Source organism: Bombina bombina, chromosome 3, assembly GCF_027579735.1.
Source record: "Bombina bombina isolate aBomBom1 chromosome 3, aBomBom1.pri, whole genome shotgun sequence".
Lineage (NCBI taxonomy): Eukaryota > Metazoa > Chordata > Amphibia > Anura > Bombinatoridae > Bombina > Bombina bombina.
In genome coordinates this window covers 74,839,818-74,864,115 of record NC_069501.1, presented here as the reverse complement: position 1 = coordinate 74,864,115, position 24,298 = coordinate 74,839,818, and the positions used below count along the sequence as shown (strand labels likewise).

Here is a 24,298-nt window from a genome sequence, read left to right as displayed (position 1 = left end):
GAAACTTTAAATGTGGAATAAGAAATTGTTTAGCCTGTCCCAATATATTACAGGATGATCATTTTGTCTGCAAATTCAATAATAAAGTTTATCCAATTGACTTTTATGCCAACTGTGGCTTTACATTTGTTGTGTACCTGCTGACCTGCAAAATTTGTTTTTTGCAGTATGTAGGTAAAACAACAAGAGCAGTAAGAACACGATATAATGAGCATGTTAGAGACATTAAAAATTACAGTCAGGATTCTGCAGTTGCAGACCATTTCAATAATTTTCATTTCACAAATCTAGCAAATCTCTCATTTCAAGTTATAGACATAGCTAAAACACCCCTGCGGGGTGGTAACAGGGATAAGATTTTGGAAAGAAAGGAACTTTATTGGATTCTAAAATTGTGTACTCGCTCACCATATGGAATGAATCGTGAATGCGATATAAATTATTTTATTGATAATTGATACATATAGGTAATGTATATAAAATTATCATAATCATATACATATAATACTTATTTGAACTATTTTGGATATCTGATCAAATTTAAAATGTATATCATGTCTTTATTCACTTTTTTAGTATCAATATGTAGTTGAATAATTAATAATAATATATATTTTCATTATCTATGTTGTCAACAGGTTTCTATACAGTTCTCTTATGCTTCATTACAATGAAGAGTTAATCTAAGTATACTACTTTTTTGCATTATGGCAAATTAATTTCAGTGTCACACTGGGTTGTAGTTGTTTTTATTCATTTTTTTTCCCTTTGGGGGCGTGAAGTGGTTAATTTTGACTGCTTCCTGCCCTATAAAGGGTTGGAGTTTAAACACAGACATTAGTCTATGAGTAAGCACCCCTGGTGGTGCGAAACATGTTAGACCTTTTTGTCCACCTAGCCTGTCTGCATGTATAACTTTTATATGGAATACGAATAAAGCACCTTCTGTTTTGAATCTAAAGCGGCTTTTCAAGTTGTGCCTGCCTCATTCTTCCTCTCTGTATTGTTTTGCGGTTTTGATCCGCCGCAATTGGCTACGGCACACCAGCTTGTCAGGTTGAGTCCACTCTGTGTTTTGGACTTCCGGCGCCAACACTGCTTGTTCCGGTTGCGGTCATTTCTTCTTTCAATAAAATTCCCTACCCTATTCTAAATTACAAAAGTAATCAGCTCTTTTACCAGCCCTTAAAAGGGCTTTTTGCGGGGCATTGCCCCAAAGTAATCAGCTCTTTTACCTGTTACAGAAAATACAATACCCCCCCAACATTACAACCCACCACCCACATACCCCTATTCTATCCCACCCAAACCCCCCTTAAAAAAACCTATCACTAACCCCCTGAAGATCTCCCTACCTTGAGTCGTCTTCAGTCAGCCGAGCCGAAGTCTTCATCCAATCCGGGCGATGTGGTCCTCCATCCGGGCGAAGTCTTGATCCAAGCGGCAAAGAAGAGGTCCTGCATCCGGGCGATGTCTTCTTCCAAGCGGCATCTTCTATCTTCTGTCTTCCGGATCCATCTTCATCCCGCCGACGCGGAACATCCTCCTTCCCCGACGGACTAACGACGAATGAAGGTTCCTTTAAGCGACGTCATCCAAGATGGCATCCCTCGAATTCCGATTGGCTGATAGGATTCTATCAGCCGATCGGAATTAAGGTAGGAAAAATCTGATTGGCTGATTCAATCAGCCAATCAGATTGAAGTTCAATCCGATTGGCTGATCCAATCAGATTGAGCTTGCATTTTATTGGCTGTTCCGATCAGCCAATAGGTACATAGGTAGTTTATGGGTGTTAGTGTACTTTGTAGCACAGTAGTTAAGAGCTTTATATTCCCGTGTTAGCCCATAAAGCTCTTAACTACTGACTTTTTTTGTCGGTAGGAGTCTTGTCGGTAGAGGGTCTACCGCTCACTTGTTCTAAGACTCCAAATACCAGCGTTAGGCAAATCCCATTGAAAAGATAGGATACGCAATTGACGTAAGGGGATCTGCGGTAGCCTGGAATCGCGGAATGAAAGTGAGGGGTGGACCCTTTCCTGGCTAACTCTAAATACCAGCGGGCGGTAAAAAGCAGCGTTAGGACCCCTTAACGCTGCTTTTGACGGCTAAAGCCAAACTCTAAATCTAGCCGACAGTCTTTTCACTTAAATGCATGTAAGTACTGTTTTAGCTTGTGATCTCAGCCAATTAACTTTATTGCAAAATAATAAATGTGATAATTAAATATCTTTACCAGACTTTTTTTGTTTTAACAAATGATTCACGTGAAAGGAATTTTTTCGAGTGTGGACATGTCTAGTGCAAAGGTAAATATTGGAGATGATTATACTAAAACAAATTAAGTTTCTGTACATCAATACATCCTATGTTTAAAAAAAAAAAAAAAAAAAAAAAAGAAGAAATAAACGTATACACAAGTTTTATTTATAAATATAAAATGGAGCCCAAGCAACAACAATGAAAGTAATAAACGTTTGGAGCAATGTAAGTTAAGCCAAATAACTCAAACCCTGAGTGAGGCTTTATGTCAGGGAACCAAGAAACCATACGGAAAAAGAAAGTGCTTGTTAAAAAATAGAGTTTTTTGAAAATAACAATAAACAATAACAAACAAAATTATAAACATAAACGTAATCTGTACCCAGCCAGAGGTCAGATGTCAAAGCGGATAATCAGCCGAGTCGGGTCAGGAAACACAGAGAGCAGGAACAATAGCTGGAGTCAGGAACCAGGAAACCAGTTAGCCTAAGCCAGGGTCATACACGGAGAAAGGAAACAAAATATAAGTGTGCACTTGGTAGGCCTGGACTCATGCAAGGGTGGAGACAGAGTGGACTAGGTGATGGTTATATAGTAAACTGGCATTTACATCATCCCTGAGAGACAGGAAGTTGGCAGTAGCTGCAGAGTGACAATGTTCAAACGCACTGCAATTTACCAATAGGCATATTTATAACCAATGAGACTGCATTGCATTCAGTATAATTGATTACATGCTGTGAATCTTCTACAGCCTTGTTTCTGAACCTGTGGTACATGTACAAACCTGAATTGCCATCAGCTACAGGCAGATTAAGGTAAGATCCTTAACACACTACACTGCTTGTTCAGCAAAGAGGGTTTGATCACAGGCATACTTAAAGTTATATTAAACCCATTGTTTTTCATTCATGATTCAGATAGAGCATGCAATTTTAAAGGGACAGTCTACACCAGAATGTTTATGGTTTAAAAAGAGAGACAATCCCTTTATTACCCATTCCCCAGCTTTGCACAACCAACACGGTGGTTATATCAATATACTTTTTATCTCTGTGATTGGCTTGTATCTAAGCCTCTGCAGACTGTCCCCTTATTTTAGTTCTTTTGGCAGACTTGCATTTTAGCCAATAAGTGCTGACTGCTAGTTAACTCCACGGGCGTGAGCACAATGTTATTTATATGGCACACATGAATTAATGTCCTCTAGTTGTGAAGAAATTTTTAAATGCATTAAGATAATAGATGGCTAAGACATTAGCATACGAACCTCCTAGGTTTGGCATTTAACTACGAATATCAAGAGAACAAAGCAAAATTGAGGATAAAGGTACACTGGAAAGTTGTTTAAAATTACATGCCCTATCTGAACCATGAAAGTTTATTTTTGACTAGACTGCCCCTTTAAGCAACTTGTTCTTTGCAGGGCAGGTTCGCACATGCGTTCATTAGACCACTGCTTCTTACACTCTTCTCCACCTCTGAGGTGGCAAAGAGAAATCACCGAGAGCTCGGGTGATTGACAGTCGTGCGAGTGAAGGGGCAGGCATTACGCACTCATTGGAGTGTGTAATGATGCATACGGGCCAGCGGATGAACAGACCCACTGCCCGTATGCAGCTAAGGCGTGCGGACAACGTCTCAAGTTGAGAAGCTTGTCCGCACGCCAGTTAATACATCAGGGCCCTAAGCATCAAATTTGGACATTTGAGTGCATAAATAATCAGCATTAATTCCATGTTCTCTTACATATGATTAAACATAAATAGCAGCTTCAAGAAAAATGTTTGTGCCATTGAAATTCCAATTTCTACTGTTTAATAGTGAATACATTTAATATCATGAGCAAATCATGAGAAAATCTGAGCATGAAAATTGAATGTTGAATTTCAGTAATGTAGAAAGCGACAACTGAAGACTGCTAATTTAAATAAGTATTAAATAGTGTCTTAAAAACAAATCATGGTTTTAATTATTTTTACTTGACATAAAGTGTGACACACATTAAAAGTTATAAAAGAGTGAGAATCCCTTGTGCAATACATAGAGAGTATTCTTATTAGTAAATGTAGAAAATAGTACATTCATTTCTGAAAACTACCCACCTTGAAAGCTATTCACGTTGCAGGGGAAAAAAGGAATTCATGAACTTGAATTGATTTGGTCATGAGAAAGTCATATCAATTCAATAACTTTATTAGTTACAGCACTCAAAATCATAAATCACACAATATAAAAAATGTTTTTTTACATTACATAAAACACATTGACATAACTATATACAATTCCTAACATCAAATCCAAACATTAAAACATTTATAGCTCTAACATCAGTGCATATAGATTAATAGAACATTCATCTGATATCCCAGGATCTCTCTGTTTTATCACATCCTCCTGTGCTTCTGTTAGATTCTTCCCGGTGTCCTCAGTCTTATCCCAACACCTTATATTTTATCTCATTCTGGTCATCATAAACATAGGCTTTTAAAGGGACATTAAAACACTAGGACTAGATTACAAGTGGAGTGGTATTTAGCGTTTTTGCTATAGCGAAAACTCTGCTAGGATTTTCATCTTTGCGCTAGTCGGGTTGCACTGGTATTACTTTACTGGTAAAACTTTTTTTTCTCCAGCGGTAACCCAAATCGTGCTTAAAGTCGAAATTTGAAAATCACGATCGCGTTTTCGTATTCCCTCATAGAAGTCAATGGAGCAAAGAAAGTTGAAAAAAAAACCTAACACCCCACTCTAGAGCAAACCCAACATTAAAATATGAATATTTCATATTCCAATGTTCTTTACATTATGGAATATGTTCTAATTATTCATAAATAAATATATCTACATATATCTGATGATTTTAAAAACAAATATATATTTATACCTGTATATCTAGATGATTAGATATAGGTATAGATATATACATATATATATATAGGAATATCTATTTATAAATACATAGAACATATTCTGCTATGTGCAGAACATTGGAATGTCAAACGTTTACAGTAAATACATAGTTAAAACCTTTATTAAATAGGAATAATGCATAAATATAATTAATAATACATGTTTTCATCTACTTAATGGCAAAAGGCTTTAATGCAAATATATATGTCTATATGTGTAGGTACGTAAATACATATATATATACACATATAAATACATTAATATATATATACATATATATATATATATTCATGTCGGGTTAGGGCACTTAGTTTTCCCCCCACTTTTTTTGCTCTATTTTTTTTTGCTAACCATGCTACATATATTTTCCTAATTTGCAACAACTGCAAAAATAAACACTTTGACGTTGGCAAGCTTTGTTGTCTGTATTATCAAGACCAAATTGGCTCCTACAAATAATGCAAATAGTGGGAGGAATTTGATTATTGAAAAACAAGATGTTAATTTGTTTAAAAAATGATTAGATTTGGTTGACATGTTAGCAAGGCAACACAAATGTCTTGTAATTACAGTGTGTTTACTGTCCCTTTAAAGCTACATAGTTCCCAAAATGGATAATGCTGGATTCTAACTAAAACGTGATTGGTTATTACAAAGACCCTATATAATTTTGTTTCTATAAGTAATTTAAAGCGATTGTAAACTTTAATGAATTAAAGCCCAGTATAAAATATTAATCTAAAAAACAAAGGCACTAAAATTCATTAAAGTTTTACAAAGACGCTTATTTTTAAAATACTTAACATCCTGCTTTCTTTAGCAGATAAATGACGAATCCGTTTTCCACCAATCGTAGCGTGCCCCCTTTGGCGTCCAGTTCGTGGGGCACGCAATGATTGGAAGAAGCCGGAGCTGTCATCCATATTCTAAGAGTCTTTGTAAACTTAAATTAATTAAAGTGCCCCTGTTTTTAAGATTATTTTTGATACTGGGCTTTAATTCATTAAAGTTTATACTCACTTTAATATTCCACACTTACTATTTATGAGTGTTTGGGGCAGATTTTAGGAGGGAAGCCAGTTAATATTATTAATTATGGTTCTGCCATTGTTTGATGAATGAAAATGCCCCTGTTTTAATAGGGTTTTTAAAAACCAGGCACTGATTCATTAAACTTGACATTCAATTTAAAGTGACCAAAAACTTAAATTTTTTCTTTCAGTTCTGGTGAACTGCTTGTGCAATGCCGCCCCCTGCAAATTTGGGGGGTGGCACTCAACCCGATCGTATAGGATCGGGTTGATTGCTGTAAACCGCTCAGAGCAAGCGGAACAGTTAAGGAGCAGCAGTCTTAAGACCGCTGCGTCATAACTGCTGTTTCCAATAAGGGACCATTTGGGCCCGTGATAAATTGGCCCCTCTGAGTCATGAAAAAAAACTGTGGGTTTCATGTCCCTATGAAATGAGGTGGTGTTGGGGTAGACTGGTCAGCTTACTGTAGGGAAAATAGGTTAAAGTTATGGTAAATCCCAGCATTTATGAAATGTTAGGACTCAGCAGTGATATAAAGGGGACTTTCAGTCATGAAGTGTAAAAAAACTTTATGCTAAAAGTAACTTTATAATGCCGAACAGCTAGCATGTCGCCACTTTGAAAAAAAAAGTGTTTTGTCATGGGCGACCAGAGGCGCTCAGCTTGGCATAAACTGCAGGCAAACAAAGGTACTTTCAGCGTGATATCTTTTTATACTTCAGGACTGAAAGTCCCCTTTATTTATAGCACTGGTAAAGCCTAGTGTTTCACAAACGCTAGTATTTACCATGACTCTAATCTCTCTATATGATTTTATAGCTGACATATACAGTTTGATGGCATTTAGCAATTACTCATAATGTAACAATGTGTGCAATTAATATACTTTCACAGAACGAATAGTTGACCTAACAAGTCTAAAGTGACAGAAAAATCAATTAGGTGCACATCTTGATAATCATTTGCAAACTGACATTTTTCGGGGGCTCCACCACTTCATCAGAAGAAGAAAACATATTTGTTGATTCTATATTTCCAATGTTACAGAGGAACATCATCATTAGCTGGTAGTGTTACCATAACAACCACTACAAGCCACCAAATTAAAGGGACATTTTTTCTTTCATGATTCAGATAGAGAATACAATTTTTTAAACATTTCAATTTACATATATTATCTAATTTGCTTCATTATTTAGATATCCTTTGTGGAAGAAATAACAATGCACATGGGTGAGCAAATCACACAAGGCATCTATGTGCAGCCACCAATCAGCAGCTACTGTGCTATCTAGATATGCTTTTAAATAAAGAATATCAAGAGAATAAACCAAATTAGACAATAGAAGTAAATTGGAAAGTTGTTTAAAATGGCATGCTCTTTCTAAATTATTAAAGAAAAAAAAAATTGGGTTTCATGTCCCTTTAATCTAAGAACCAGAAAAGTACGTTGTAATGGATTACAAAAACAGATCACTAAAAAGCTTACACTGTGGTTTAAAATCTAACTAAGCTATTTAAATGGTAATGGTGTGAAGATAGAACCCAAAATATGTAACAAACATAACATTTCTATGTTTAACTATTAATCTAATTAACAATTTAAACGATATATTTTAGTACTTGTTGAGTATCTTAGCTATAAACTTGTTAATTATAGATTTTTTTCGCTGTTCATACATATTTTTACAGGCAGAAGATTTTGGTAAAGTCTTCACACTAACTTTAAAAAACATTCAAGTAGATTACAAGTTATAGGCGCAACAGGGTGCAAAACAAACGCAACAAAAGTTACGTTATTTCACCCTCCATAGCGCTGCCATTACAAGTTTTCAAACAGCTGGCTTGTGCGTACGATATGGTTGTGATGAGCTCCATACCGCACAAAATACAAGCGCTGTTTTGACGTGCTCGTGCACGCTTTCCCCATAGACATCAATGGAGAGAACGGGTTAGAATAAAAACCTAACACCTGCGATCGCGGAATGAAAAGCTCCGTAACGCAGCCCCATTGATGTCTATGGGGGAAAAAAAGTCACGTTTAAACCTAACACCCTAACATAAACCCCAGGTCTAAACACCCCTAATCTGCTGCCCCCAACATCGCCGACACCTACATAAACTTATTAACCCCTAATCTGCCGCTCCCAATATCGCCGCCACTATACTAAAGTTATTAACCCCTATTCCCCTGCACCCCAACATCGCCCACACTATAATAAATCTATTAACCCCTATTCCCCCGATCCCCGACATGGCAGCCACTAAATAAATTTATTAACCCCTAACCTCTGGCCTCCCACATCACTACCACTAAATAAACCTATTACCCCTAAACCGCCAGCCCCCCACATCGCAACAACCTAAATTAAAATATATTAACCCCTAAACCTAACCCTAACACCACCTAACTTTAACATAATTAAAATAGAGCTAAATTAAAGTGGGACACAAAGCTCTCGAAATTAACCAAATCGGCAGCTGAATAGTAATAGTTGTTATTATTACCCTATTTAATGGTACTCATTTTATCGACCTTGGAAGGATGAAGGGCTGAGTCCGCCCTGCTGGGATTTGAACCTGTGACCTTGGATCTTTTAAACAGGCTTTTTTGAAGTCAGGGCATTTACCAACTGAGCTACCTCACCGGCCTAGTGGGAGGGATTAAAGGCCCTCGGTATGTTGGGTATTTTTTGCCTCCTCGTGGACACTCACCACCTTATGAAAGAAACCGTTTATGGTCTTTTAAATGTTAAAATGCATAGAAATTCAGAAATTAAACTTCCCTACTTCACAAAATTGAATATACACACACACATATATATATATATGTATACATAACTCACAATGTGAATCCGCCCTCCATGAGCCAACCACCTGAAGGTTCTGTGTAGTAAACAATCTTCAATAAAACAGGAACCAGACAGGATTATTCAAAAACAGGGGTCAAAATGTATTGACGTTTCGGGGAGTAAACCTCCCCTTCCTCAGAACAAGCACAATGCACCTTAAAAAAGCAAACAAATACAAACACACCTCCCACTTCCTGTTCAGAAAGAGCGCCAAAAACACACTACTTCCAGTTTAACATGCATGACCCTATGTGTACATTCTGTGTCTCTTCATTGTATCTTTAACATATTTTAACAATCTCATCACATATAAACATCGTAAACCATAGTGTACATCATGACGATGTGTGTTTATCCACACCCGGAAGTTACACAACCACTTTGGTATACCGTGACTAAAATTCTTTGTGCCTTACTTCTAATTAATCTGTTAGTCAAATGTGGTGCCTTACTGTGATCTAAACTATGTGTAAATAGGGTCATGATCCTCGTAATAGACCAGATGGCTACCTCCGTGTTCGCATACGCTTACGTGTCATGTGACATGTAATTGGCTTTTTGTTTTATCACTATGGTTGCAGTTAACACCCTGTTTGTATGATTGTAATATAAGGAAGGTACTTGTTCAGGCTATGATATATCAAATTAACACTTCACAACATGCTTGACATTGTAACACGAGCAACGCAGGAATGACCGGAACCGGAAGTGATGTAACTTCCGGTGGCGGTCACATGACACATAAGGGTATGAGAACACGGAGGTAGGCATCAACGATGCGAGTGTTGTCTAAAATAAATTCAAAGTGTAGTAACTTGGATGCCCCATAAAATCTAATTATTATGTGTCACTCCATAGAGCTCTGAACCTAATGATTTTTTATATATATGTGTCTTTTGAAGTGCTATAACTCAAATGAGTCTGAATAATGACCCGTCTGGGGGTATTGAATGTGCAAAAATACGTGAAAGTATATAAAAAATAACCAAAATGCCCTGAAACTGTGATCTCTAGAGAAGAAAAACACATATTGAAGCCAATCTAAGCTTAGTATACTTGTATATTGGCTACTTTGGGCATAGGGTGATTCCAAAGTTTGTTTAGACTACAGGTTACCTCTAAGTGTCAGAATATGCCATAATGACCCTGCTGTGTTGCTAGCAGGCAGTAATCAAAACAAACATGTGAAACAGGCTTATGAATCACTGGGTTATGCACTCAGCGATAAGTTCATAACGTTGTTTGTTTATATATTATTCATAATACATGTAGTCTAATCAAGGTACCATTAACCACTAGGGGTATACCTTGGTGGTCCTACAAAGTGGCCGATATCCATCAAACTAACAAAACATACAACTGCACCTCTAAGTAATAAACTCTGATGTACATAAATAAATGATGTAACAGTAAAATAGCAACAATATGGTTAGTCAACAAAGTATGACATGTCCCACTCATTTAAACCCAAAGGGGTGATAGTTTTTAATTTATAGATCCAATATAACTATCGTTTTAGCAACATTTTGAGTTTATTTCCACCTCTTATGGGAGAGTGAATCCTGTCTATTACCTTGACTGTCAAATGGGCTTGGTAAGTCATATGTACTAGTTAAAAAGTCCTTGTTGTAGTTCTTTGCGTCACTTGTTGTAGTTCTTTGTGTCACTGATGTGTTCTCTAACACACGATCTGAGTTCCCTGGTCATTTGACCAACATATTGAAAGGAACAAAAATAGCATTCCAATAGGTACACAATGAATTCAGTTCTACAGTTAGAATAAAATTCAATATTAAACCTTTCTTGGGTTACAAAGCTTGAGAAAGTGTCACTTTGGCTGATAACTCCACAGGTTATGCATGATCTGGCACCATATTTGTGTGTGCCCTTTTTCTTAATCCAATCGCAGCCCATGGCGCAGTTTTTGTTAATCATGCTAGGGGCTAGTCTAGATGCTAAGGTGGGTGGTCTCTTTGAGACAAATTTTTTAAATAAATGTCACCTAAGAATTCATCCTCCCTCAAGATATGAAGGTGCTTCTTTAATATAGCACAAATATCTTTAAATTGTCTCGAGTACTCTGTAGTGAAAACTACCAAATCCTTAGAAAAGTCCTCTTCATCTTTCTCATTGTTGATGATGTCTAATTGTGTCTTATATTTAATACTTTCAAATGCATTGTTCAGGTTACTGTCAGATTACTGTCCGAATAAACTCTTTGTTTTAGTCTATTGGTAAGTTCCCTAGACTGTGAGAGGAAATTGTCATCTGAATTTGTGTTCCTTCTCATGCGTATATATTGTGCCCTGGGTATAGAACGAATGAGGTGAGGTGGGTGGCATGACTTTGCATGCAGGATGGTTTTTCCTGCCGTGGGTTTACGATATGTGTCAGTTAATATAATCCCGATATCAGAATTTCCAGCGCGCATTAGATCTAGAAAGCAAACTGTGTGTTGTTGCATTTCCCCAGTAAACCTTAGGTTAAGATCATTAGTATTAACATACTCTAAGAAACTAGTTATATCTAGACTGGCAAAGGGGTTAAGTGTGGTATAAAGATATAAATCCTCCCACCAGCTACAAACAAATTGGCAAATGAGGGGGCAAATTTTGCCCCCATCGCCGTGCCACAGACTTTTATGAAATATTCATTATTAAACATAAAAAAAATTGTGTTTAAGTAGAAATTCAACAATTTCACAAACGAATAGTTTAAACTCAACTGAGTATTGAGTTGCTGTATCTAGAAAATACTGAATAGCTCTTAATCCAAATGCATGCGGGATACTAGAGTAGAGAGCCGTGGCATCCACAACTACCCACCTATAGTTATCATTCCATTTTGTATTCTGTAAATAATTATGTATAGAATCTCTTAAATAACTATTAAGATTCTTTACCAAGGGCTGAAACACCAAGTCGACCCATTCTGACAGTGGCTCAAACATAGAGCCAATGCCAAAAATAATGGGTCTGCCTGGGGGGAAGTCAGGCTCTTATGAGTTTTAGGTACATGATGGAATATAGGTACCAATGGAAATGATGGAATCATGGATTTAACTTGATCCTCAGAAAAGATGCCTAAGGCTGTACCTTGTTCAATGATAGTTAGAAGTTTGGACTTAATGCCTGAGAAGGGTTCCTATCCAATTTCCTATAAGTTTTGTTATCTGACAGTTGGCGATTGGCCTCATTTATGTAGAAGTCCTTATCAAGGACCACATTGCCTCCTTTGTCCGAGGCCCTAAAGACAATTTTGTCATTGCACTGTAGTTTCTGCAAGGCCTTAAATTCTGCCTTGGTAAGATTGGAGTTCTTATTATTGTTCTTCCCCTTGACTGTAGTTTCCAAGTCCAACAATTATTTTTGGACTCTTTTTTGGTAAATGTTAATGGACTGACCCCTGAAATTGATCGGATAGAACTCGGATGGCTTCCTAAGTGACAACGGTACTTCAGAGTCAGCGGGACCATATCTGTCCTCGTAATGCTTTAATTCATTTAAGGTTATGAAGTCGCCAAATTTGAAGTCAGCTGAGTTCACATTAGAGATTTGGCTGAGGATGGCATGGAGGCACTGCTTCCATCTGATACATAAGAGTCCTGGTTGGATGTGTCAGTAGAGGAAAAGGCCACTTTACGTTTAGATTTATGTTTAAGTAACGGTTTTGGAGTGTTGGCCTTAGTTTCTTCCTTGTACATCTGTTGGGTCTTATTGCCTCCCCTTGCTCCGGACGGACCATCGCCATTCTGAAATCGTGACCAGTTATAGACTTTATTATTCATATAGTACTCCATATCTCTATTGAACTTGTTGCCCTTCCTTTGTGCCAAATCTTCATCTGTCTTTTGTATCTTGTTTTTAAGTTTGGCTTTAAATTCTCCATATTTGGTATCAGATTTAAATGATTTTAGATCAGATTTGATGTTATCAATCTTCAATTTTAACTTATCTCTTTTGTTTGTTTTGCTCTTCATGACAATGTTCATTAATATGAGGGAACAATCTGTTAAGGCTTCATTCCACTCTGATTGTAGGGCCGGATCTTCCAAATCAAAGGAGGGATATTTTTTTTATTCTTAACCCCCTTGGTACTCTCTTGGCTTTGATATAGTGATTAAATGAGACTACATCCCACATCAGCCTTAAGTCTGTTAATAACAATCTCTCCAGTTGAATGAACTGGCCCTTAAGATCATATGGACCACCACTTGCATGTTCTGCTGTGTTAAAGATTGTATCAAAGTAACTTTGGCGATGTTGCACATTAAAAAAAGACCTGCCCTTGTAGGGGATATCATGTCAGTGAATTTACTCATGATATCTTTAATGTGTTTTCCATTTTTTCCGTCACCCTTTAAATCAGTTTCCCTTTTCTTTAGTTAACCCTCATTTTTTCGCATTATGTGCTTATGCTTTGTGTATTGAAGATGTTTTTATACCTAATTAAATTTGTATAACATCTAGATTATGATTGGATACTGTCCCTTTAAATTGTAGGGGAGGTATCATGAATGCTATTCCTATGATTAAGTGCCAAGTGCAGGCACGAAACATGTAAGGATGTTCATCTCTGATGCCTCTTTGTATCATGTTTTTACTAGTGCATTAATAAAAGTTATTTTTTAACTTTGACAACCCTGCAGTGTGCAGCCGTTTTTCAACTTTTCAATTTTGGTTTTTCTGCGGCGGAACCGGCCGCAATTGCGGCGTGCACCCCCTGAGCTTCACACCCTCATCCTTCCCCTGCATTTCCGGTGGCGTCTTCAGCCTATACAGGATCTTGGAGCGGTTTGAGTTTGTGGAGCCGTATAATGTCTACCAAGTATCTACGAGAGTATGGTATGCAAGGTGTTCCTGTATGCTTTTAATGTAATGATTATGTCGATTCTTGTGGGACAAGCCCCCTCGGCTAGATGTCGTATATAAACATATTTATAATGATTTTTTAATTGTTTAATAACCACTCTCAAAATACAAAATTAAAACAAATTAACAAAGAAATTATATTTTGGTACTACGATCTATTTGTAAAGGAAAAAAAGCAATATGCAAAGCTTCAAATGTGCATAACCTAAGTACCTGAAAACTGTAAATTAGCCAAATATACAGATACAGTTAAATTAATACAAACAACTAATAATAAAGGGAATGCACAGGTGAAAACAACTGATTATTTCCAATCTTTCGAATATATGGGTAGGGACTGGTAACAGAGGTGTCATGAGCGGAAAACAAAAAACATAATTTATGCTTACCTGATAAATTCCTTTCTTCTGTAGTGTGATCAGTCCACGGGTCATCATTACTTCTGGGATATTAACTGCTCCCCTACAGGAAGTGCAAGAGGATTCACCCAGCAGAGTTGCTATATTGCTCCTCCCCTCTACGTCACCTCCAGTCATTCGACCAAGGACCAACGAGAAAGGAGAAGCCAAGGGTGTAGTGGTGACTGGAGTATAATTTAAAAAATATTTACCTGCCTTAAAAAAAAACAGGGCGGGCCGTGGACTGATCACACTACAGAAGAAAGGAATTTATCAGGTAAGCATAAATTATGTTTTCTTCTGTTAAGTGTGATCAGTCCACGGGTCATCATTACTTCTGGGATACCAATACCAAAGCAAAAGTACACGGATGACGGGAGGGATAGGCAGGCTCTTTATACAGAAGGAACCACTGCCTGAAGAACCTTTCTCCCAAAAATAGCCTCCGAGGAAGCAAAAGTGTCAAATTTGTAAAATTTGGAAAAAGTATGAAGCGAAGACCAAGTTGCAGCCTTGCAAATCTGTTCAACAGAGGCCTCATTCTTAAAGGCCCAAGTGGAAGCCACAGCTCTAGTGGAATGAGCTGTAATTCTTTCAGGAGGCTGCTGTCCAGCAGTCTCATAAGCTAAACGAATTATGCTACGAAGCCAAAAAGAGAGAGAGGTAGCAGAAGCCTTTTGACCTCTCCTCTGACCAGAGTAAACGACAAACAGGGAAGACGTTTGTCGAAAATCTTTAGTTGCCTGTAAATAAAATTTAAGGGCACGAACTACATCCAGATTGTGCAAAAGACGTTCCTTCCTCGAAGAAGGATTTGGGCACAAGAATGGAACAACAATCTCCTGATTGATATTCCTGTTAGTGACTACCTTAGGTAAGAACCCAGGTTTAGTACGCAGAACTACCTTATCCGAGTGAAAAATCAAATAAGGAGAATCACAATGTAAGGCTGATAACTCAGAGACTCTTCGAGCCGAGGAAATAGCCATTAAAAATAGAACTTTCCAAGATAACAACTTTATATCAATGGAATGAAGGGGTTCAAACGGAACGCCCTGTAAAACGTTAAGAACAAGGTTTAAACTCCATGGTGGAGCCACAGCTTTAAACACAGGTTTAATCCTGGCCAAAGCCTGACAAAAAGCCTGAACGTCTGGAACTTCTGACAGACGCTTGTGTAACAGAATGGACAGAGCTGAGATCTGTCCCTTTAAGGAACTAGCGGATAACCCCTTTTCTAAACCTTCTTGTAGAAAAGACAATATCCTAGGAATCCTAAACTTACTCCAAGAGTAACCTTTGGATTCGCACCAATATAGGTATTTACGCCATATTTTATGGTAAATCTTTCTGGTAACAGGCTTCCTAGCCTGTATTAAGGTATCAATAACTGACTCAGAAAAACCACGCTTTGATAAGATCAAGCGTTCAATTTCCAAGCAGTCAGCTTCAGAGAAGTTAGATTTTGATGTTTGAAAGGACCCTGAATCAGAAGGTCCTGTTTCAGAGGTAACGACCAAGGTGGACAGAATGACATGTCCACCAGATCTGCATACCAAGTCCTGCGTGGCCATGCAGGCGCTATTAGAATCACTGATGCTTTCTCCTGTTTGATTCTGGCAATCAATCGAGGAAGCATCGGGAAAGGTGGAAACACATAAGCCATCCTGAAGGTCCATGGTGCTGTCAAGGCATCTATCAGGATCGCTCCCGGATCCCTGGATCTGGACCCGTAGCGCGGAAGCTTGGCGTTCTGTCGAGACGCCATGAGATCTATCTCTGGTTTGCCCCAACGTCAAAGTATTTGGGCAAAGACCTCTGGATGAAGTTCCCACTCCCCCGGATGAAAAGTCTGACGACTTAAGAAATCCGCCTCCCAGTTCTCCACTCCCGGGATGTGGATTGCAGACAGGTGGCAAGAGTGAGACTCTGCCCAGCGAATTATCTTCGATACTTCCATCATTGCTAGGGAGCTTCTTGTCCCTCCCTGATGGTTGATATAAGCTACAGTCGTGATGTTGTCCGACTGGAACCTGATGAACCCCTGAGTTGTTAACTGGGGCCAAGCCAGAAGAGCATTGAGGACTGCTCTCAATTCCAGAATGTTTATTGGAAGGAGACTCTCCTCCTGATTCCATAGTCCCTGAGCCTTCAGAGAATTCCAGACAGCGCCCCAACCTAGTAGGCTGGCGTCTGTTGTTACAATTGACCAGTCTGGCCTGCTGAATGGCATTCCCCTGGACAGATGTGGCCGATAAAGCCACCATAGAAGAGAATTTCTGGTCTCTTGATTCAGATTTAGAGTGGGGGACAAATCTGAGTAATCCCCATTCCACTGACTTAGCATGCACAGTTGCAGTGGTCTGAGATGTAGGCGTGCAAAAGGAACTATGTCCATTGCTGCTACCATTAGTCCGATTACCTCCATGCATTGAGCTACTGATGGGTGTTGAATGGAATGAAGGACACGGCATGCATTTTGAAGTTTTGTTAACCTGTCCTCTGTCAGGTAAATCTTCATTTCTACAGAATCTATCAGAGTCCCCAGGAAGGGAACTCTTGTGAGTGGAAAGAGAGAACTTTTCTCTTCGTTCACTTTCCATCCATGCGACCTTAGAAATGCCAGTACTATCTCTGTATGAGACTTGGCAGTTTGAAAGCTTGAAGCTTGTATCAGTATGTCGTCTAAGTACGGAGCTACTGAAATTCCTTGCGGTCTTAGTACCGCCAGAAGAGTGCCCAGAACCTTTGTGAAGATTCTTGGAGCCGTAGCCAGTCCGAATGGAAGAGCTACAAACTGGTAATGCCTGTCTAAAAAGGCAAACCTTAGATACCGGTAATGACTTCTGTGAATCGGTATGTGAAGGTAAGCATCCTTTAAATCCACTGTGGTCATGTACTGACCCTCTTGGATCATGGGCAAAATTGTTCGAATAGTTTCCATCTTGAACGATGGAACTCTTAGGAATTTGTTTAGGATCTTTAAATCCAAGATTGGCCTGAAGGTTCCCTCTTTTTTGGGAACTACAAACAGATTTGAGTAAAACCCTTGTCCTTGTTCCAACCGCGGAACTGGATGGATCACTCCCATTAATAAAAGATCTTGTACGCAGCGTAGAAACGCTTCCTTCTTTGTTAGGTTTGTTGACAACCTTGACAGATGAAATCTCCCTCTTGGGGGAGAGGATTTGAAGTCCAGAAGGTATCCCTGAGATATGATCTCTAACGCCCAGGGATCCTGAACATCTCTTGCCCAAGCCTGGGCGAAGAGGGAAAGTCTGCCCCCCACTAGATCCGGTCCCGGATCGGGGGCCCTCAATTCATGCTGTCTTAGGGGCAGCAGCAGGTTTTCTGGCCTGTTTGCCCCTGTTCCAGGACTGGTTAGGTTTCCAGCCTTGTCTGTAGCGAGCAACAGCTCCTTCCTGTTTTGGTGCAGAGGAAGTTGATGCTGCTCCTGCTTTGAAATTACGAAAGGAACGAAAATTGGACTGTCTAGCCTTGGCTTTGGCCTTGTCCTGAGGCAGGGCATGACCTTTACCTCCTGTAATGTCAGCAATAATCTCTTTCAAGCCGGGCCCGAATAAGGTCTGCCCTTTGAAAGGAATATTAAGCAATTTAGATTTAGACGTAACATCAGCTGACCAGGATTTCAGCCACATCTGAAATAAATGAATTAGCTAACTTAAGGAATTTAAGTTTGTGTGTGATGTCATCTAGTGTGGATGATTGAAGTGTCTCTTCCAGAGACTCAAACCAAAATGCTGCTGCAGCCGTGACAGGCGCAATACATGCAAGAGGTTGCAATATAAACCCTTGTTGAACAAACATTTTCTTAAGGTAACCCTCTCATTTTTTATCCATTGGATCTGAAAAAGCACAGCTATCCTCCACTGGGATAGTGGTACGCTTAGCTAAAGTAGAAACTGCTCCCTCCACCTTAGGGACCATTTGCCATAAGTCCCGTGTGGCGGCGTCTATTGGAAACATTTTTCTGAATATAGGAGGGGGTGAGAAAGGCACACCGGGTCTATCCCACTCCTTAGTAACAATGTCAGTAAGTCTCTTAGGTATAGGAAAAACGTCAGTACTCGTCGGTACCGCAAAATATTTATCCAACCTACACATTTTTTCTGGGATTGCAACTGTGTTACAATCATTCAGAGCCGCTAATACCTCCCCTAGTAACACACGGAGGTTCTCAAGCTTAAATTTAAAATTTGAAATGTCTGAGTCCAGTTTATTTGGATCAGAACCGTCACCCACAGAATGAAGCTCTCCGTCTTCACGTTCTGCAAACTGTGACGCAGTATCAGACATGGCCCTTACATTATCAGCGCACTCTGTTCTCACCCCAGAGTGATCACGTTTACCTCTTAGTTCTGGTAGTTTAGCCAAAACTTCAGTCATAACAGTAGCCATATCTTGTAATGTGATTTGTAATGGCCGCCCAGATGTACTCGGCGCTACAATATCACGCACCTCCTGAGCGGGAGATGCAGGTACTGACACGTGAGGCGAGTTAGTCGGCATAACTCTCCCCTCGTTGTTTGGTGAAATATGTTCAATTTGTACAGATTGACTGTTTTTTAAAGTAGCATCAATACATTTAGTACATAAATTTCTATTGGGCTCCACTTTGGCATTAACACATATAGCACAGAGATATTCCTCTGAATCAGACATGTTTAACACACTAGCAAATAAACAGCAACTTGGAAATACTTTTCAAAGTAATTTACAAATAATATGAAAACGAACTGTGCCTTTAAGAAGCACAGAAAAAAATTATAACAGTTAAAATAATTAAGTTATAGCATCAATCTTTGTCAGAATATACAGTTTTAGCAAAGGATTGTTCCCCTCAGCAATGATAACTAACCCAGGCAGCAGAAAAAAATACACAAATAAACGTTTTTTTTTTTTTTTTATCACAGTCAATACAATCAGCACAGCTCTGCTGTAATGATTACTTCCCTCAAAAAAGGCTTTGGAGATCCCTGAACTCTGTAGAGATGAACCGGATCATGCAGGAAGAAAATGAACCTCTGACTGAGTTTTTTTGATGCATAGTAAAAGCTCCAAAAACGGCCCCTCCCCCACACACATAACAGTGAGAGGGATCAGTGAACTGCTCTAATTTAAATCAAAACTATTGCCAAGTGGAAAAATAGTGCCCAAAACATTTTTTCACCCAGTACCTCAGAGAAAAAAACGTTTTTACATGCCAGCAAAAAAACGTTTTACCTCAATAATTAATTGTCATTTAAAACCTATTGCAAGTCCCTGCAAATTAGGTTAAGTCTATGTATACAGTCTAAAAACCAGGAAGTACCATTCCCCAGAAAACTGAAGTGTAAAATATACATACATGACAGCCTGATATCAGCTACATCTACTGCATTCAAGGCTGAGTTTACATTATAACGGTATGGCAGGATTTTCTCATCAATTCCATGTCAGAAAATAATAAACTGCTACATACCTCTTTGCAGATTAATCTGCCTGCTGTCCCCTGATCTGAAGTTTACCTCTCCTCAGATGGCCGAGAAACAGCAATATGATCTTAACTACTCCGGCTAAAATCATAGAAAAAACTCAGGTAGATTCTTCTTCAAATTCTACCAGAGAAGGAATAACACACTCCAGTGCTATTATAAAATAACAAACTTTTGATTGAAGATATAAAAACTAAATATATCACCATAGTCCTCTCACACATCCTATCTAGTCGTTGGGTGCAAGAGAATGACTGGGGGTGACGTAGAGGGGAGGAGCTATATAGCAACTCTGCTGGGTGAATCCTCTTGCACTTCCTGTAGGGGAGCAGTTAATATCCCAGAAGTAATGATGACCCGTGGACTGATCACACTTAACAGAAGAAATAATAATAAAACAATCATGAATAACAATGCGAAAAATCATACACCATAAAATGCAATACAAAGGTTCAATAAATCATTGCAGTTGACATACATGAACAAAGAAAAAAACACTGGAAAAACTAAATTTATGCTTACCTGATAAATTACTTTATTTTACGATATGACGAGTACACGGATTTCATCCTTACTTGTGGGAATATTAACCTCCTGCTAACAGGAAGTGGCAAAGAGCACCACAGCAGAGCTGTATATATAGCCCCTCCCTTCCCCTCCACCTCCAGTCATTCGGCCGAAGGTTATAGGAATAGAAAAGTAAAGGCTAAAAAGGTGCAGAGGTGACTGAAGTTTTCAAAAAATAAAATAAACCTGTCTTAAAATAACAGAGTGGGCCGTGGACTCGTCATATCGTAAAAGAAAGTAATTTATCACGTAAGCATAAATTTAGTTTTCTTTTACAAAGATATGACAAGTCCACGGATTTCATCCTTACTTGTGGGAAACCAATACCAAAGCAATAGGACACGGATGAAAGGGAGGGACAAGACAGGAACCTGAACGGAAGGCACCACTGCTTGAAGAACCTTTCTCCCAAAGATAGCCTCAGAAGAAGCAAAAGTATCAAATTTGTAAAATTTGGAAAAAGTGTGAAGGGACGACCAAGTCGCAGCCTTACAAATCTGTTCAACAGATGCATCGTTTTTAAAAGCCCATGTGGAAGCCACAGCCCTAGTAGAATGATCCGTAATTCTTTCAGAAGGCTGCTGTCCAGCAGTCTCATATGCCAGGCGGATGATACTTCTCAGCCAAAAAAAAAGAGAAGTAGCCGTAGCTTTCTAACCCCTACGCTTTCCAGAACAATGAATAATGAAGATGATTGACGGAAATCCTAAGTTGCCTGTAAGTAAAACTTTAAGGCACAGACCACGTCCAAATTATGCAACATACGCTCTTTCTTAGAAGGAGGATTAGGACACAAGGAAGGAACAACGATTTCCTGATTAATATTCTTATTTGAAACAACCTTAGGAAGAAATCCAGGTTTGGTACGTAAAACCACCTTCTCAGAATGAAAAATTAGATAAGGCGAATCACACTGTAACGCTGAAAGCTCAGAAACTCTTCAAGCAGAAGAAATAGCAACCAAAAACAGAACTTTCCAAGATAACAGTTTAATATCTATGGAATGCATAGGTTCAAACGGAACCTCTTGCAGAACTCTAAGAACTCAATTCAAACTCCAGGGAGGAGTAATAGGTCTAAATACAGGCTTAATTCTAGATAGAGCCTGAAAAAAAGACCGAACATCTCGTATATTTGCCAAACGTCTGTGAAACAGAACTGACAAAGCTGAAATTTGTCCCTCTAAGGAACTCGCAGATAACCCTTTCTCCAATCCCTCTTGGAGAAAAGACAGAATCCTAGGAAACCTAACTTTACTTCCATGAGTAACCCTTGGATTCACACCAATAAAGATATTTACGCCATATCTTATGATAAATCTTTCTAGTGACAGGCTTTCTAGCCTGTATCAAAGACTGAGAAACATCCTGCGACATACTTTTAGTAGCTAAAATATGTTCTTTGCAATTTATTGACCTTTCAGTGCATGAGGGACACATTCTAAGTGGGGGTTCCACAATGGCTTCTAAACATATTGAAACTGACTTTCCTCAATGTCAGACATGTTGAAAAGGCTAATAATGACTACAAACAAGCTTGAAAACACTTTATTTAGTGAAAAAATAACAATCTTAAAAAACGGTACTGCGCCTTTAAGAGAAAAAAAGCATACACTTTTATTAAAGCAAAACTGCTTTAAAATACACCAATGTTTTTTAATTTTTGGTATAAGACTCAATTTGTGTAGTTAAGTTTGCCCCACAAGAAAAACAAACATTTAACCCTTTATTGTGCAAACCGGATTGATAATAAGGCCTAAATCCAGAAAAAACACCCCCAGGGTACTTCGAAACAAGTTTCCAACTCTTCAGACCAGCTACACAGTCCAGGAGCCTTCCAAGTTACTGCATGCTGCTGCTTAGCTTGAAGGAAGTGCGCATCTGAGCGCGCAAAACTAAGCTCCGCCCCTTAAGGTCAAAGTCAGAGTAGGCCCAAACAAAACCACATGGAAGTGCGGTTTTGCACCACAGTAAAAGTATACACAGAAATGCCAAAAATAAAAAACGTAACACATCGTTTTTTACATTGTCTCCCATGTCACATAATGCCCAAATATCAACTTAAAGAAAAATATAATATAGGGACTCTAGTAATATCCCTCTTATAATAGGATTTACTGCTTACCCCATTCCCATATAGGGAAATAATGCCAGCCAGTTCTGATACACCAAGTCTCCTCAGAAAAAAAGGCTGCACATACCTTAATGCTGTTTGTAGCATGAAACTGGTCTCCACACTGAAAATGTCTCATGGTTACCTTCAGAAGTCTTGTGGGAACCAGCGTGGATCTTAGTTACAAATGCTAAGATCATCAACCTCAGGGTAGAAATCTTCTTGCATATCCCCCTGAGGAAAATAGTATGCACCAGTACCATTTAAAATAAAAAACTTCTTGATTGAAGAAACTAAAACTAACACCTCACTTTACCATGTCTTCCTAGTATAACACAGGCAAAGAGAATGACTGGAGGTGGAGGGGAAGGGAGGGGCTATATATACAGCTCTGCTGTGGTGCTCTTTGCCACTTCCTGTTAGCAGGAGGTTAATATTCCCACAAGTAAGGATGAAATCCGTGGACTTGTCATATCTTTGTAAAAGAAAGTAAACATAATGTAAAGATTATGTCGTTGATTCTTGTGGGACAAGCCCCCTCGGCTAGATGTCGTATAAAAACATATTTATAATGATTTTTTAATTGTTTAATAACCACTCTCAAAATACAAAATTAAAACAAATCAACAAAGAAATTATATTTTGGTACTAGGATCTATTTGCAAAGGAAACAAAGCAATATGCTAACAATCAAAACTTGAAACTGGTAAACAAATGTGCATAACCTAAGTACCTGGAAACTGTAAATTAGCCAAATATACAGATACAGTTAAATTAATACAAACAACTAATAATAAAGGGAATACACAGGTGAAAACAACTGATTATTTCCAATCTTTCGAATATATGGGTAGGGACTGGTAACAGAGGTGTCATGAGCTGAAAACAAAACAAAAATAATAATAAAACAATCATGAATAACAATGCGAAAAATCATACACCATAAAATGCATTGCAGTTGACATACAAGAACAAAGGAAAACACACTGGAAAAGCGAACATTTTCTTCTCAAAATAAATTAAAGGGACAGTTTACTCCAAAATTTTTATTGTTTAACAAGATAGAAAATCCCTTTATTATTCATTCCACAGTTTTGAATAAACAACATGGTTATATTGATATACTTTTCTTTCGTAAAATGATGATAGGCCATAAGAATTCTATAACGTTGGATATAATTCCCGCCACTAGGAGGCCAGGAGCCCACACAAGAGCTTTTAATCCCTCCCACCTCCCCTCTCTCTCCTCATTTTTTGTTCTTGGCCTCTAGGAGAGGGTTGAGAATAGAGGTGTTCCAGCAACTTGCTTATGGATTAATGTATGGGAGATCGGAACAATGTGAGTCTCTTACATAGGGAGGTGCAATTTCTCAGTTAGCTGTTTTTTAATTTTATGTACTGTAATGGGGCACTGTATATTTAAAATTAAACATACTTTGTTTCCTGCAAAGCACACTTGGTTTTAATTTTATGGTGAGACTGGAAATTTTTTAGCGCTTAGACTTCCAAGGGAGCCCACTCTTATGTAGTTATGGCAGCTGACTGTGGTATTATCTTTCCACCAGTTTTGCGCTCTTTGGGCTGTCCTGAGCGCCATTACTAGTTGCGGTGCGTTACTATTTAGTTCTCCTGCACTGGATAAGGAGCTAAGTGCCTATTTCTTCAAGATCCTTTTGTGGGTCTTGTCCTTGGCACTCTATTAGTGCTCTGAAAGACTGTTAAAGCACTTCCTAGCCGAGTGAATGGTTAACAATTATTCTTCTACTGTTATGCTGCATTAAAATGCTGTGCTATAT

The 24,298-nt window shown here is 38.5% G+C and overlaps 1 protein-coding gene across 2 annotated transcripts in view; it reads right to left on the bottom strand.

The window, feature by feature from the left end:
- Positions 1–2,405: 2,405 nt before the first annotated feature.
- The window catches only part of LOC128652886 (nectin-1), a 478,741-nt gene continuing 456,848 nt past the window's right edge, over positions 2,406–24,298 (bottom strand). The window contains exon 7 of one of the 2 annotated variants that reach the window (XM_053705871.1): positions 2,406–2,748. In XM_053705871.1, the coding sequence (XP_053561846.1) occupies positions 2,676–2,748 (73 nt within the window). In that variant the 3' untranslated portion in view covers positions 2,406–2,675. Of the gene's footprint in view, positions 2,749–23,067; positions 23,382–24,298 lie in introns of those variants that run through there. The other variant, XM_053705873.1, reaches the window with a different exon arrangement.